Here is a 15016-nt window from a genome sequence, read left to right as displayed (position 1 = left end):
CCCCGCTATCATTTTTGTCACCCTTCACTGCACCTTTTCCAGTTCCACTATTTCTTTCTTGAGATGCGGCGACCAGAATTGAACACAATACTCAAGGTGTAGTCGCACCATGGAGCGATACAATGGCATTATAACATCCTCACATCTGTTCTCCATACCTTTCCTAATAATACCCAACATTCTATTTGCTTTCCTAGCCGCAGCAGCATCCAGTATTTGTGGTATCCAGAATCTCTGCCCAGGGTATAGCAATTAACAGACTCTCCTGGCTGTGTGTTTCTGACCTGGACCATTCAGTCCAGCAGAGAATGGCTTTTTTCCCCTTGCCGGGAGGGTAATCTTTTTGGAGAGAAGGTCGAAAAGGTCACTGACCAGATCAAAAAGCACACTAAGGCTATGCCTTCTCTCTCCCGCTGGACGTCTTCTGCAGCCGCCACCTCATCCAGGAGGTATTTTGGTAGGTCCCAGAGTGCTTCTTATTCATACTCCAGGCGTAGGTATGCCCCTGTGTCTCACCAGTGCCTGATCAGGCTAAGCCCCAGCGCGCTTGTTCTCATCAATAGCGTGCACCCAAGACCCCTACTGCTCCCCAGCAAAAGCAAGGGACAAGCTTTTGACTGGCTTCAGCAGAGCATAGCCTCAGTCAAAATGTCCATGCCGGACGACTTGCCGGTTGGAGGGAGCTTAAAATTTTTTCACCAAAGGTGGCCTTTTGTAACATCCAACCAGTGGGTTCTTCAAATAGTCCAGTTAGGATACACCCTCAATCTGTTATCCAAACCACCAAATTGCCCACCGAGAGCACATTCATTCAGCTCTCAGCACAAGCAGGTACTTGCAGAGGAACTTTCCGCCCTTCTAAAAGCCCAAGCGGTTGAACCTGTTCCACCAGGGGAAGAAGGGCAGGGATTCTATTCCAGGTACTTCCTTGTACAGAAAAAGTCAGGGGTGATGCTTCCCATCCTAGACCTAAGGGCCCTGAACAAGTTCCTAGGCCGAGAAAAGTTCAGGATGGTTTCTCTAGGCACCCTTCTTTCTATGATTCAGAAAAATGATTGGCTATGCTCTGTAGACTTAAAGGATGCATACAGTCATACCCTGATATTTCCAGCTCACAGGAAGTATCTTTGGTTTCGGCTGAGAACACATCACTTTCAGTACCGCCTATTGCCCTTTAGCCTCACATCAGCTCCCAGGGTTTTCACAAGTGTCTAGCGGTAGATAGATATAGTGGAATTAGAAAAGGTACAGAGATGAGTGATGAAAATGAATAAGGGGATGGGACAACTTCCCTATGAGGAAAGGCTGAAGCATCTAGGGCTTTTCAGCTTGGAGAAGAGGGGAAATACGATAGAGGTCTATAAAATAATGAGTGGAGTGGAGCGGGTGGAGGTGAATCGTTTGTTTACACTTTCCAAAAATACTAGGACTAGGGGGCATGTGATGAAGCTACAAAGTAGTAAATGTAATATGAATTCGAGAAAATTTTTCTTCACTCAACATGTAATTAAACTCTGGAATTCATTGCCAGAGAATGTGGTAAAGGCAGTTAGCTTAGCGGAGTTTAAAAATGGTCTGGACGGCATCCTAAAGAAAAAGTCCATAGACCATTATTAAATTGACTTGGGGAAAATCCACTGCTTATTTCTGGGATAAGCAGCATAAAATGTATTGAGCTTTTTTGGGATCTTACCAGGTATTTGTGACCTGGATTAGTCACTGTTGGAAACAGAATGCTGGGCTTGATGGACCTTTGGTCTGTTCCAGTGTGGCAATACTTATGTAGTCACAGCGTCACTACGCAAGCCGGGAATGCATGTGTTCCCATATCTCGATGATTGGTTGGTGAATAGCACCTCGGAGGATGGTGCTTGGGAGTCAATGCGAATGACTATTCAGGTAGTGGAACTACTAGGGTTCGTAATAAATTACCCCAAGTCCCATCTCCATTCAGTTCAAAAATTGGAGTTTATATGAGCCCTGCTCGATATTGAGAATGTCCGAGCCTTCCTCCCAGAGATGCAGACGGTCAACCTTCTCTCTTTTCCATCAAAGGTTTGGACATCACAGCAGGTCACAGCTCGGCAGATGTTGAGGTTGTTGGGCCGCATGGCCTCCACAGTATGTGTTATACCCATGGCATGTCTTCATATGAGATCTGCTCACTGGACCCTGCTTCTCAGTAGTATCAAGCCACAGGAAGCCTGGAGGATGTCATCCAAGTGTCCCCGGAGCTTGTGCACTCTCTTTCAATGGTGGATAGTTTGGCCCAATCTGACCTTGGGACTACCATTCCAAATTCCTCATCCACAAAAAGTCCTGACGACGGATGCATCTCTCCTGGGGTTGGAGAGCTCACGTAGACGGCTTCACACCCAGGGAGCTTGGTTCTTCCAAGAAACGAATCTTCAGATCAATCTCCTGGAGCTCCGAGTGATCTGGAACGCTCTGAAGGCTTTCAGAGTTCGGCTGTCCATTCAAGTTATTCTAATTCAAACAGACAATCAGGTTGCAATGTGTTAAACCAACAAGCAGGGTGGCACCTGATCTCACCCTCTGTGTCAGGAAGCTGTCCAAATGTGGCTCTGGGCTCGCCATCACGGCATGTTATCTCCAGGGTGTCAGGCTTCTCACGGAAGCACAAGGTTTGTGAGCCCTTGGACCACTGCCGTGGAGCGGCAGTGGCAGGCAAAACCACCCCCAAACCAGAGGCAAGGCAGAACAGGACTGGAACCCCAGACTAGAGTTGCAGCAGAGGCAAACAAGCTGGGACAGGCAGAGCAGGAACAGCTAGACTTCACCTGTGCTTGACCGCCGTTCTCCAGGAGTTGAGCCCCTGGGTGCAGGTGGCCGGCAGGACTTACAGGACAGGGCAGGAACTGGATACCAACAGGAAACACACAACAGAGTCAGGATTAAAAGCTGCCAGGCAGCCACTAAGTCAGAAACACAGACAGGTGAGAGTCAGGACTGAAAGCTGCCAAGCAGCCACTAAAAGGGAACACAGACACAAGACAAGGAAATGCAGACCAGAAGCAAGACTGGGAACTAAGCAATAAAACCAAAGCTAACTACACACAAACAAACTAGAACCAGGCAAGAAACTCAGACTAGAACTGGACTAAGCAACGTGCACAGAGCACACCCACATACCAGGGACTTTAGACGATGCAAAGGCAAACACAGAAGTTTCCAGGTGGCTAATAAAGCCCATCAGCAGCTGAAGTTCATGTGCAGGAATCACAAGGCAGCTACGGGTGCTGTTCAGGCACAAACCAGAAAAGCAAGCCTGGAAGATCTGGACCGGACTGAGCTGAAGTCTGGAACGTGTGACAGTTCATAGCAGCCACCGGTTCTGGCCACCAGAGGGCGAGGTGAGCACAGACAAGGAAACAGTCACCACCGTGACACAGGGCACATCTGGCAGTCATAAACAACAGCCTGGCCGACACCCTGAGCAGGATCATGCAACCTCATGAGTGGTCTCTGAACATGGGCATAGCCTACAAGATCTTCTGAGCATGAAGCACCTCGGTGGATCATTTTGCCACTTATCTCAATCACAAGGTCCCTCAGTTCTATTCCAGACTTCAGGCCCACCACAGATGCCTTTCTCCTTCACTGGGGGACAGGCCTTGTGTATGCGTATTCTCCCATACCTCTAGTGGGAAAGACTTTGTTGAAACTCAAGCAGGACTGCGGAACCATGATACTGGTCGCTCCTTTCTGGGCGCGTCAGATTTGGTTCCCTCTTCTTCTGGAGTTGTCCTCCAAAGAACTGTGGAGATTGGAGTGTTTTCCAAGACCGCTCAACCATGATTCTGGTTGCTCCATACTAGCCATTGCAGATATAGGTCTCTCTCCTTTTGGAAGTGTCATCCGAAGAACCGTTGAGATTGGAGTGTTTTCCGACCCTCATCAGACAGAACGAGGGGTTGCTTTCACATTCCAACCTCCAGTCTCTGGCTCTCACGGCCTGGATGTTGAGAGCCTAGAATTCGCTTCCTTGGGTCTTTCGAAGGGTGTCTCCTGAGTCTTGCTGGTTTCCAGGAAAGATTCAACTATGAGGTGTTATTCTTTTAAATGGAAGAGGTTTGCTGTCTGGTGTGACCGCAAGGCCATTAATCCTATTTCTTGTCCTACACAGACCCTGCTTGAATACCTTTTACACTTATCAGAGTCTGGACTCAAGATGAACTCCGTAAGGGTTCACTTTAGTGCAATTAATGCATATCATCAACATGTAGAAGGTAGGCCTATCTCTTGAGAGCCTTTAGTTGTTCGCTTTATGAGAGGTTTGCTTTTGTCAAAGCCCCCTGTGTCATGGGTCCTGTGTTGTTCTCACCCAGTTGATGAAAACTCCTTTCGAGCCACTGAATTCCTGCCATCTGAAGTACTTGACCTGGTAGGTCATTTTCTTGGTGGCTGTTACTTTTTTTTTTTTGTTACATTTGTACCCCGCGCTTTCCCACTCATGGCAGGCTCAATGCGGCTTACATGGGGCAATGGAGGGTTAAGTGACTTGCCCAGAGTCACAAGGAGCTGCCTGTGCCGGGAATTGAACTCAGTTCCTTAGTTCCCCAGGACCAAAGTCCACCATCCTAACCACTACTCCACTTCAGCTCATAGGGTCTGTGAGCTTCAGGCCTTAGTGGTGGATGCACGTTATACTAAGTTTCATCACAACAGAGTAGTCCTCCAAACGCACCCTATGTCAAAGGTTGTGTCAGAGTTCCATCTGAACCAGTCGATTGTCCTGCCAATATTCTTTTCCCAATCTCATGGCCATCCTGGCGAAACCACCTTGCACACCTTGGATTGCGAAAGAACACTGGCCTATTACTTGGAGCGGACCAGGCCCCACAGACAATCCACCAAGCCTTTTTTTTCTTTTGATCCCAATAGGCTGGGGGCCACCTTCGGGAAATACACCATTTCTATTTGGATGGCAGGTTGCATTTCCTTCACTGATAGTCTGGGCTGGCCTTGGATAGTCATTTCACGGCTCACAATGTCAGAGCCAAGGCCGCGTCGGTAGCCCATTTGAGGTCAGCCTCTATTGAAAAAATTTGCAAGGCTGTGATGTGATCGTCAGTCCACACATTCATATGACACTGCTGCCTTGAGCAGAGTACCTGACGCAACAGTCAGTTCGGGCAGACAATGTTGCAGAATCTGGTTGGGATCCAGAATCCAACTTCACCCTCCTAGACCCATTTTATTTTGTTCCAGGCTGCACTCTCATTCAGGTTGCATATAGTTTCAGGTTAATCTGTTTGCCTTCACTGTTGTGAGGCCCTATTGACCAATGTTTGTTGTGTTCCCCAGGGGTCTGTGCTGGAACCGCTGCTTTTTAACATATTTATAAATGACCCAGTGATGGGAGTAACTAGTGAGGTAATTAAATTTGTTGATGACACAAAGTTATTCAAAGTTGTTAAATTGCGGAAGGATTGTGAAAAATTACAAGAGGACCTTACGAGACTGGGAGACTGGGCGTCTAAATGGCAGATGACGTTTAATGTGAGCAAGAGCAAAGTGATGCATGTGGGAAAGAGGAACCTGAATTATAGCTATGTCATGCAAGCTCCACGTTAGGAGTCACAGACCAAGAAAGGGATCTAGGTGTCGTCGATGATACGTTAAAACTTTCTGCTCAGTGTGCTGCTGCGGCTAAGAAAGCAAATAGAATGTTAGGTATTAGGAAAGGAATGGAAAACAAAAATGAGGATGTTATAATGCCTTTGTATCGCTCCATGGTGCGACCACACCTCAAATATTGTGTTCAGTTCTGGTCGCCGCATCTCAAAAAAGATATAGTGGAATTAGAAAAGGTGCAGAGAAGGGCGACGAAAATGATAACGGGGATGGGACGACTTCCCTATGAGGAAAGGCTAAAGTGGTTAGGGCTCTTCAGCTTGGAGAAAAGGTGGCTGAGGGGAGATATGATAGAGGTCTATAAAATAATGAGTGGAGTTGAACGGGTAGATTTTAAGCGTCTGTTTACGCTTTCCAAAAATACTAGGACTAGGGGCATGCAATGAAGCTACAATGTAATAATTTAAAACGAATTGGAGAAAGGTTTTCTTCATTCAACGTGTAATTAAACTCTGGAATTCGTTGCCTGAGAATGTGATAAATGCAGTTAGCTTAGTGGAGTTTAAAAAAGGTTTGGACGGCTTCCTACAGGGAAAGTCCATAGACCATTATTAAATGGACTTGGGGAAAATCCACTATTTCTGGGATAAGCAGTATAAAATGTTTTGTACTTTTTTTGGGATCGTGCCAGGTATTTGTGACCTGGATTGGCCAGTGTTGGAAACAGGATGTTGGGCTTGATGGACCTTTGGTCTTGCCCAGTATGGCAATACTTATGTACTTATGTTGGGTGAGCCTGGATGCTAGTGATTCCTCACTTCAGAGAATTATAAGCCTGCTTGTCCTCGGAGAAAGCAAAGATACTTATCTGTAGCTATTCTCAGAGGACGGCAGGTTTACATTCTCACAATCCCGTCCACCTCCCCTTGGAGTTGTCTTGTTCATATTTTTTATTTCCTATTTATGCTGTTGTATTTAGCTGAAGAGGCGCGGTCACGCTCGAGTGGGAAAGCACTCTGTACATGCGCATTGGGGCGCCCCAGAAGGCTCTTGCAAACTTTTTTGCTGGCTATATTGCTGGACTGGGCGACGCGGATCATCTACCCAGTTGTGAGAATGTGAAATCTGCTGTCCTCGGAGAATACCTGCTTACAGGTAAGTATCTTCACTGTCTGGCAGGGGTGGTGGAACCAGACTTAAACTAATTTATAATATACTCTACAACCTTAATTTTTGAAGAGAAAACACTCATATTAATTGTTACGAGTCCCGGGATGCACGTGTGCTTTTTAGTACCCATGCCCAGGGCGCAGGGGACGCACCTGATTGGCTGTAAAGACATTGGATGGTATTGGTGGAATTAGCAGAAGTTAATAAGAGAGTTTATTATTAGCTGGGTAATTTGACAGCTTTGGTAAGGGTCTGGAGACTCAACCTCCTTCCCCACTCAGATTGGCAGCTTTGAGCTTTCTACCTTGTTGGGCAGACTAGATGGACCGTGCAGGTCTTTTTTCTGCTGTCATCTACTATGTTCTACAGTTATTCTCTTGTTTCCTTGTGCGTTGAATCTTACATCTTTCTTTCATAACTCCTAGCTCTGAATCGAGTGCAGTTACTTGGCCGAGTGGGTCAAGACCCTGTTATGAGGCAGGCAGATGGAAGAAATCCAGTTACAATCTTCTCCTTAGCAACCAATGAGATGTGGCGATCGGGTGAGAGTGAAGCTTTTCAGACAGGTGAGCATGAGCCTGCAGGCATATTTATAGTACAGTGTATGTTAGGACCTCAACACTGGAGGCAACTGCATTTAGAGAATATGCTAATGAAAGTCTGCTACTATATAATTGTTGTTTAAATTTCTCTATCATGATATCCACTGTAGTCCATATTATTTTAACAAAATTGTTTTGCGAAGACCTTCTGGTGAAAGGAATAAAGCCCAATATCACCACCAACGATCCCAAGGTCTGCCCATGTAACTTCAATGAATGATTTAGTGTCGAGCAGGTAACAGTCAGGGTAGGCTCTTTGCAGCGAGCTTCAACTGTTGGATCCTTTTTGATAATGAAAGTAGAAATTATTAACATAAACACCATATTGTTAATGACTGGCTGCTAGCATTCAGTTCTGCATCACAAGATCTGCATATGGCAGTTGAGGATACTATCCTATGGCTTGGTCTATCATGCACAAGCTGAGTGAATAGAGATACTTGGTTGAGATGCAGGAAAATACAGAGATGCTACAGGTGGGGAGCATGAAATCTTAAAAATGGACCTCTTTTTGAGGCCAGAAAATACACTGATATTCCTCTTTATCATATGACCCAGGAGACATCAGCCAGAAGACAACATGGCACAGAGTGTCTGTTTTTCGGCCTGGCTTGAGAGATGTGGCTTATCAATATGTAAAGAAGGGGTAAGTGTAGTATGGATGTTTTTTTTTTTTTTTTGGCGGGGGGGGGGGGGGGGGGGGGCGGAATAGTTTCCTAGCATATGACACCTTTATAGTTTGCAAAATAGGCTTTGTGAATTGTAGACACTGTAAAGTTTTATTTCTATTCCTCTTTATTGCTATTTCATGTTATGGGGTCGTGTATGCAGAGTTAAGGTGTTTATAGCAACTTTTTCATAAGTTGTATGAAGAAATTTAATTCTCCAAGGACAAGCAGGCTGCTTGTTCTCACATGTGGGTCGACGTCCGCGTCAGCCCGGGAGCTGGCATTTTGCAAACAAAATATTTTAAAAGTCTTGCCAGTCTTGTGGCGCGCGTGCAGTGCGGACTGATTTCACGCGTGTCACATGAACGCGTTCCTCCGTCATCGTTCTTCTTCGACACATGGTGCCGGGAGCTCCGGGGCGTCGAGGGATTCGACACCCGAGAAGTGTCGGCGCTGAGAGGATCACTCTCCCTCTATTCAGGAGGTGCCGATGTGTTGGTCTAGCAGCCCGGTACCTGCTCCCGAGCCGCGACAGATTCTGCCACCGGCTCCTTTACCGACTCTGCAGCCTTGTCTAATGGCGGCTCTCGACGAGCGCATCAGGGTCCTGCTTCCAGATCTTCTGGAAGGGTTACTGCGCCAGTCTGCTTCAGTGTCGGGGGTGCTTGCGCCTTCCGTACCGTCTGCTGCAGCGGTATCTGGCCCTTCATCTGTGGTGAGGTCTCCGACCTCGGTGCCACCTGCCACCCAGGTCGACTCCCCTTCGACGTCGGTGAAGGAAGCTTCACTGAAGTCCAGGCGGGCGTCAACGTCTTGGCACCGCCATTGAGGACGTCGTTCCTTGGCGTCGAGGCAGGCTCAGTTTCGGACTGCTCTGAGGGATGTCTTGTCCAATACTGAAGATGAGCGTTCGTGGAAGAGGAGGATCCCAGGTACTTTTCTTCTGATGAGTCCTATGGGATTCCTTCTGAACCTTCCCATCCACCAGAAAGGAGACTTTCTCCACCGGAGAGTCTATCCTTTACCTCCTTTGTCCGGGAAATAGCTGCGGCTATTCCCTTCCCTATGGAGGTTGAGAATGAGTCCAGGGCTGAGATGCTCGAGGTCCTGGATTATCCTTCTCCGCCTAGAGAGGCTGCAACGGCTCCTTTGCATAATGTAATGAAGGACGTCCTTATGCGAAACTAGTAGTTCCCTCTCTCTGTCTAATCCCGTGATCCTGAAAAGGACTGAATTCCAATATCGGATCCACGGGGAGCTTGAATTGATGAAGTCTTATCTACCTCACAATTCCATGGTAGTGGACTCCGCTTTCAAAAGAGCCAAGAGTACTAGGGACAATGCTTCGGTGCCCCCAGGCAGAGAATCTAGAACCTTGGACTGTTTTGGGAGGAATGCGTATCAGGCCGCTATGCTCACTGCCAAAATTTCAAACATACCAGCTCTTAACAAGCTTCCACTTGCAGAACTCGGTGAGGCAATTGTCTACCTTGGTTGATGCACTCCCTCCGGAGCAAGCCGAGCCTTTTCGCCAGGTGGTCAGGCAGCAGAAGGCGTGTCAAATTCCTGGCCAGGGGTACATCCGACACTTTTGATGTAGCATCCCGGATCGCTGCCCAAGGTATAGTGATGCACAGACTCTCATGGCTGTGTGTCCTGGATCATTCGGTCCAGCAGCGGATGGCGGATGTTCCTTTCTGGGGGTTAACCTTTTTGGTGAAAAAGTAGAGGATCTAGTTGACCAGCTCAAGAGGCTCAATGATGCTATGGATTCTCTCTCCCGCTGGGCGTCTTCTGCTACTACCTCCTCATCTAGGAGGTTTTTTGAAGGGAAGAGGAGTGCTCCCTATTTCTATGCTAGGCGTAGGTACACTCCTGCTTCTCGGCAACCTGTCCAGGCTCAGTCCCAGCGCGCTTGTTCTCGTCAACGTGCGCCTAAGGCCTCTGTGGCTCCCCAGCAAAAGCAAGGGACGGGCTTTTGACTGGCTCCAGTTCAGCATAGCCTCAGTAAAAGTGTCTGTACCGAACGACTTGCCGGTCGGGGGGAGGTTGATATTTTTTCACCAAAGGTGGCCTCTTGTAACCTCCGACCGGTGGGTTCTTCAAATTGTCCGGTCAGGATACACCCTCAGTCTGGAATCCAAACCTCCAAATTGTCCACCGGGAGCTCATTCTTACAGTTCCCAGCACAAACAGGTACTTGCAGAGGAACTCTCTGCCCTTCTGAAGGCCCAAGCGGTCGAACCCATTCCACCAGGGGAAGAAGGGCTGGGATTTTATTCCAGGTACTTCCTTGTGAAAAAGAAAACAAGGGGGATGTGTCCCATCCTACACCTAAGGGCCCTGAACAAATTTCTTGTCCGAGAAAAGTTCAGGATGGTTTCCCTGGGCACCCTTCTTCCCATGATTAAGGAAAGTGATTGGCTATGCTCTCTGGAATTAAATGATGCTTACACACACATCTCGATACTTCCAGCTCACAGGAAGTATTTTTGATTTCGGCTGGGAACACAGCACTTTCAGTACCGTGTACTGCCTTTTGGCCTGGCGTGTGCGCCCAGAGTGTTTACCAAATGCCCAGCTGTAGTTGCAGCGTCGCTACGCAGACTGGGAGTGCATGTGTTTCCTTATCTCGATGATTGGCTAGTGAAGAGCACCTCGAAGGAGGGTGCTCTGGAGTCCATGCGAATGACTATTCGGGTGCTAGAGCTACTGGGTTTCATCATAAATTATCCCAAGTCCAATCTCACCCCAGTTGAAACATTGGAATTCATTGGAGCTCTGTTGAACACTCAGACAGCTCGAGCTTATCGTCCCGAGGCAAGGGTGCACAACCTTCTGTCCCTGGTGTCCATGGTTCGAGCATCTCAGCAGGTCACGGCTCGGCAGATGTTGAGACTTCTGGGGCACATGATGGCCTCCACAGTTCATGTCACGCCCATGGCAAGTCTACATATGAGATCAGCTCAATGGACCCTAGCTTCCCAGTGGTTTCAATCTGCGTGGGATCTAGAGGGTGTAATCCAACTGTCTACCGGATTTCGGAATTCTCTTTACTGGTGGACAATTCGATCCAATTGGACCATGGGATGACCATTCCAAGTTCCTCAGCCACGAAAGTGCTGACGAAGGATGCATCTCTCTTGGGGTGGGGAGCTCATGTAGATGGGCTGCACACTCAGGGAGCCTGATCCTTTCAGGAAAGAGGTCTGCAGATCAACCTCCTGGAATTAAGAGCGTTCTGGAGCGCTCTAAAGGCTTTCAGAGATTGGCTGTCCGACCAAGTCATCTTAATTCAGACAATCAGGTTGCCATGTTTTACACCAACAAGCAGGGGGGCACTGAATTTCGCCCTCTGTGTCAGGAAGCTGTCCAGATGTGGCTTTGGGCTCGCTGTCACGGCATGTTTCTCCAAGCCACTTATCTGGTAGGTGTAAACAACAGTCTGGCCGACACGTTGAGCAGGATAATGCAACCTCACGAGTGGTCACTGAGCATGAGCGTAGTCCGCAAGATCTTCCGAGCATGGGGCACCCCCTCGGTAGATCTTTTTGGCACTCAGATCAATCACAAGGTCCCTCAGTTCTATTCCAGGCTTCAGGCCCACGACAGACTAGCATTAGATGCCTTTCTCCTGCATTGGGGGGCAGGCCTTCTGTATGCGTATCCTTCCATACCTCTAGTTGGGAAGACTTTGCTGAAACTAAAGCAAGATGGCGGAACCATGATCCAGATTGCACCCTTCTGGCCACGTCAGATTTGGTTTCCTCCTCTTCTGGAGTTGTCCTTCGAAGAACCATGGAGATTGGATTGTTTTCCATCACTCAGAATGAGGGGTCACCTCTACATCCGAACCTCCAGTCTCTGGCTCTCACGGCCTGGATGTTGAGAGCTTAGAATTCACCTCCTTGGGTCTCTCAGAGGGTGTCTCCCGAATCTTGCTTGCTTCCAGGAAAGATTCCACGAAAAAGAGTTATTCTTTTAAATGGAGGAGGTTTGTCGTCTGGTGTGACAGCAAGTCCCTAGATCCTCTTTCTTGACTTAAACAGACCCTGCTTGAATACCTTCTACACTTGTCAGAGTCTGTTCTGAAGACCAACTCTGTAAGAGTTCACCTTACTGTGATTAGTGCTTATCATCGGCGTGTAGAGGGTAAGCCTATCTCTGGACAGCTTTAGTTCACTTCATGAGAGGTTTGCTTTTGTCAAAGCCCCCTGTCAAATCTCCACAAGTGTCATGGGATCTCAATGTTGTTCTGACCCATCTGATGAAAGCTCCTTTAGAGCCACTGAATTCCTGCCATCTGAAGTACTTGACCTGGAATGTCGTTTTCTTGGTGGCTGTTATTTTAGCTCGTAGAGTCAGTGAGCTTCAGGCCTTGGTAGTGCATGCACCTTATATCAAGTTCCATCACAACAGAGTAGTCCTCCGCGAGCACCCTAAGTTCCTGCCAAAGGTGGTGTCGGAGTTCCATCTGAACCAGTCAGTTGTCTTGCCAACTTTCTTTCCCCGTCCTCATACCCACCCTGGCGAAAGCAGTTTGCACACCTTGGACTGCAAGAGAGTATTGGGCCTTTTATGTGGAGTGGACAAAGTTTTAGACAGTCCGTCCAGTTTGTTTCTTTTGATCCTAACAGGAGGGGAGTCGCCATCAGAAAACGCACAGTCTCTAGTTGGCTAGCAGATTGCATTTCGTTCACTTATGCCCAAGCTGGGCTGTCTTTAGAGGACTATATCACGGTTCATAATGTTAGAGCCATGGCTGCGTCAGTGGCTCACTTAAAGTCAGCCTCCATTGAAGAGATTTGCAAGGCTGCAACGTGGTCATCAGTTCACACATTCACATCTCACTACTGCCTTCAGCAGGATATGGGACGTGACAGTCGGTTTGGGCAGTCGGTGCTGTAGAATCTGTTCGGGGTTTAGAATCCAACTCCACCCTTCTAGACCCAGTTGACCAATGTTCATTGTTTTGAGTGAGCCTGGTTGCTGATACCCCACATTTGAGAACAAGCAGCCTGCTTGGCCTCGGATAAAGCGAAGATACATACCTGTAGCATGTATTCTCTGAGAATAGCAGGCTGAGTGTTCTTACAAACCCGCCCACCTCCCCTTTCGAGTTGTTATTGTTTCTTTTTATGCTTTTGATTTAACTGAGGAATGCGTTCACACGACGGGTGGGAAATCGGTCCGCGCTTGCACGCTGCACGCACGCCAGAAGACTCTGGCAAGACTTTTTAAATATTTTATTTGCAAAATGCCAGTTCCCGGGCTGACGCGGACATTGACCCACATGTGAAAACAATCAGCCTGCTGTCCTCGGAGAATACCTGCTACAGGTATGTATCTTCGCTTTTGTTCAGTTTCTTGATATACCGCCCTTCAAGTAGGCAATCAGAACAGTTTACAGACTAATTTTGATACAGGTAGAAAGGAACTAAAATTTATAGATAGGACAGAGAAATGATAGATGAGAGGTGGGATTGGGGAGGCAGAGCAACAGAAGTGGGGAGTATCTAGACTTACTCCAGTCACTGAAGATGCTGCTGCATCATGCACACACTACTCCTGGTAATGCAAGGGAGAAGAAATGAGTTTTGAGCAGTGATTTAAACTTCAGGTAGGACAGAGATCACATTCTTTAGCAAGGAAGGACTCTCATCTGACTTGCTCCGGGGCTTATGTAACTAATTTGTCAGCACATTGATATTTCACTGGTCTGTTTCCACCTTATTTATTTATTTATATCCCACATTTTTCCACCTATTTGTAGGCTCAATGTGGCTTACATAGTGCTGGAGAGGCATTACAGACTCCGGTGTAAACAAATACAAAGTGATGTTATACCTTAGTGATTGCTGACACTTTATGGACAAATATTTGGAGCATTCTGGGGACCACATGACCCCCAAATCCCTCCAAAAGGACTGTGACAGAGGGAAGCAGCCTCTGGCGATCCAAATGTCAGCTCCCACATTGGGGGCCATTTCTCAGTTTTCGGAGTGGCCCTTTGTAGTTGACTCATGTGGTGGAGCAGGCTCTGGGCCTTATGTTGGAGGGCCTATCTGGCCAAATCACAAGTTTGAAAGAGCTTCTTACCGACACAGCTAACCACATCACAGACTTGTAGATGAGTGTGTCTGGGCTTGAGGACAGGGCACAGAATGCTGAGACGGCCCTGAAACAACTGCAAGATACCATGCATGCCCACAAGGCCAAACTGGAGGATCTAGAAAATCGATCGCGGCGGGCTAATCTACATTTCTTTGGTATCCCAGAGTCCGTTCCAGACCAACACTTAACAGAAATGGAGAACTGACTGGACAAAAATTGACCCCTGTGCACAGGTATGAGCCTGGCACCGCTTGAAAGAGCACACAGGATTGGGTGGAAAACTACGGGGAAGCCCCGTCCTTGGGTCGTGATAGTCAAATTTCACAATTAACTGCATAAAAAGGAAACATTGAAAGTGTATAAATCTTGTCAGAACTCCCTATCCTATGTTAAGAAAATACTTAAGAACATAAGAGTAGGGTCAGGCCAATGGTCCATCTAACCCAGTATCCTGTTTCCAGCAGTGGCCAAATCATGTCACAAGTACCTGTCAGAAACCCAAATCATGGCAGCACTCCATGCTACCAATCCCAGGGCAAGCAGTTGCTTCCCCATGTCTGTCTCAATAGCAGATTATGGATTTTTCCATTACGTTACTTCCCACTATTTCAGGACATGTGGGTAGTTATGTCCATCGACTAGCAGGTAGAGATAGATAACTCAGAACTGAGCTGTCACATATATACTCAGTCAGCCAGCCCAGATCTCCAGTATTTTATATCTCCAGCAGGTGGATGGACATGCTTTTCTGCTCCTGGTTCTGAGGCCCTACTCCTGGTCCAGTTAGTCAACTAGTCTCCCAGGCGAGTCTAGAGGGTGACGGTCTAGTTCGGGTCATATCTGGTGGTGCCAGATCCCTGTCCT

The 15016-nt window shown here is 47.6% G+C and overlaps 1 protein-coding gene across 1 annotated transcript in view; it reads left to right on the top strand.

Annotated features, from left to right (window-relative positions):
* Window positions 1-8020, top strand: part of SSBP1 (single stranded DNA binding protein 1) — a 145004-nt gene extending 136984 nt beyond the window's left edge. Inside the window, exons 4-5 of the mRNA XM_030215619.1 lie at window positions 7194-7334; window positions 7929-8020. Of these exons, the coding sequence (XP_030071479.1) occupies window positions 7194-7334; window positions 7929-8020 (233 nt within the window). The remainder of the gene's footprint in view (window positions 1-7193; window positions 7335-7928) is intronic.
* The last annotated feature ends 6996 nt before the right edge of the window (window positions 8021-15016 follow it).

This window comes from Microcaecilia unicolor, chromosome 10 (genome assembly GCF_901765095.1).
Source record: "Microcaecilia unicolor chromosome 10, aMicUni1.1, whole genome shotgun sequence".
Lineage (NCBI taxonomy): Eukaryota > Metazoa > Chordata > Amphibia > Gymnophiona > Siphonopidae > Microcaecilia > Microcaecilia unicolor.
This window is presented reverse-complemented; position numbering and strand designations above follow the sequence as displayed.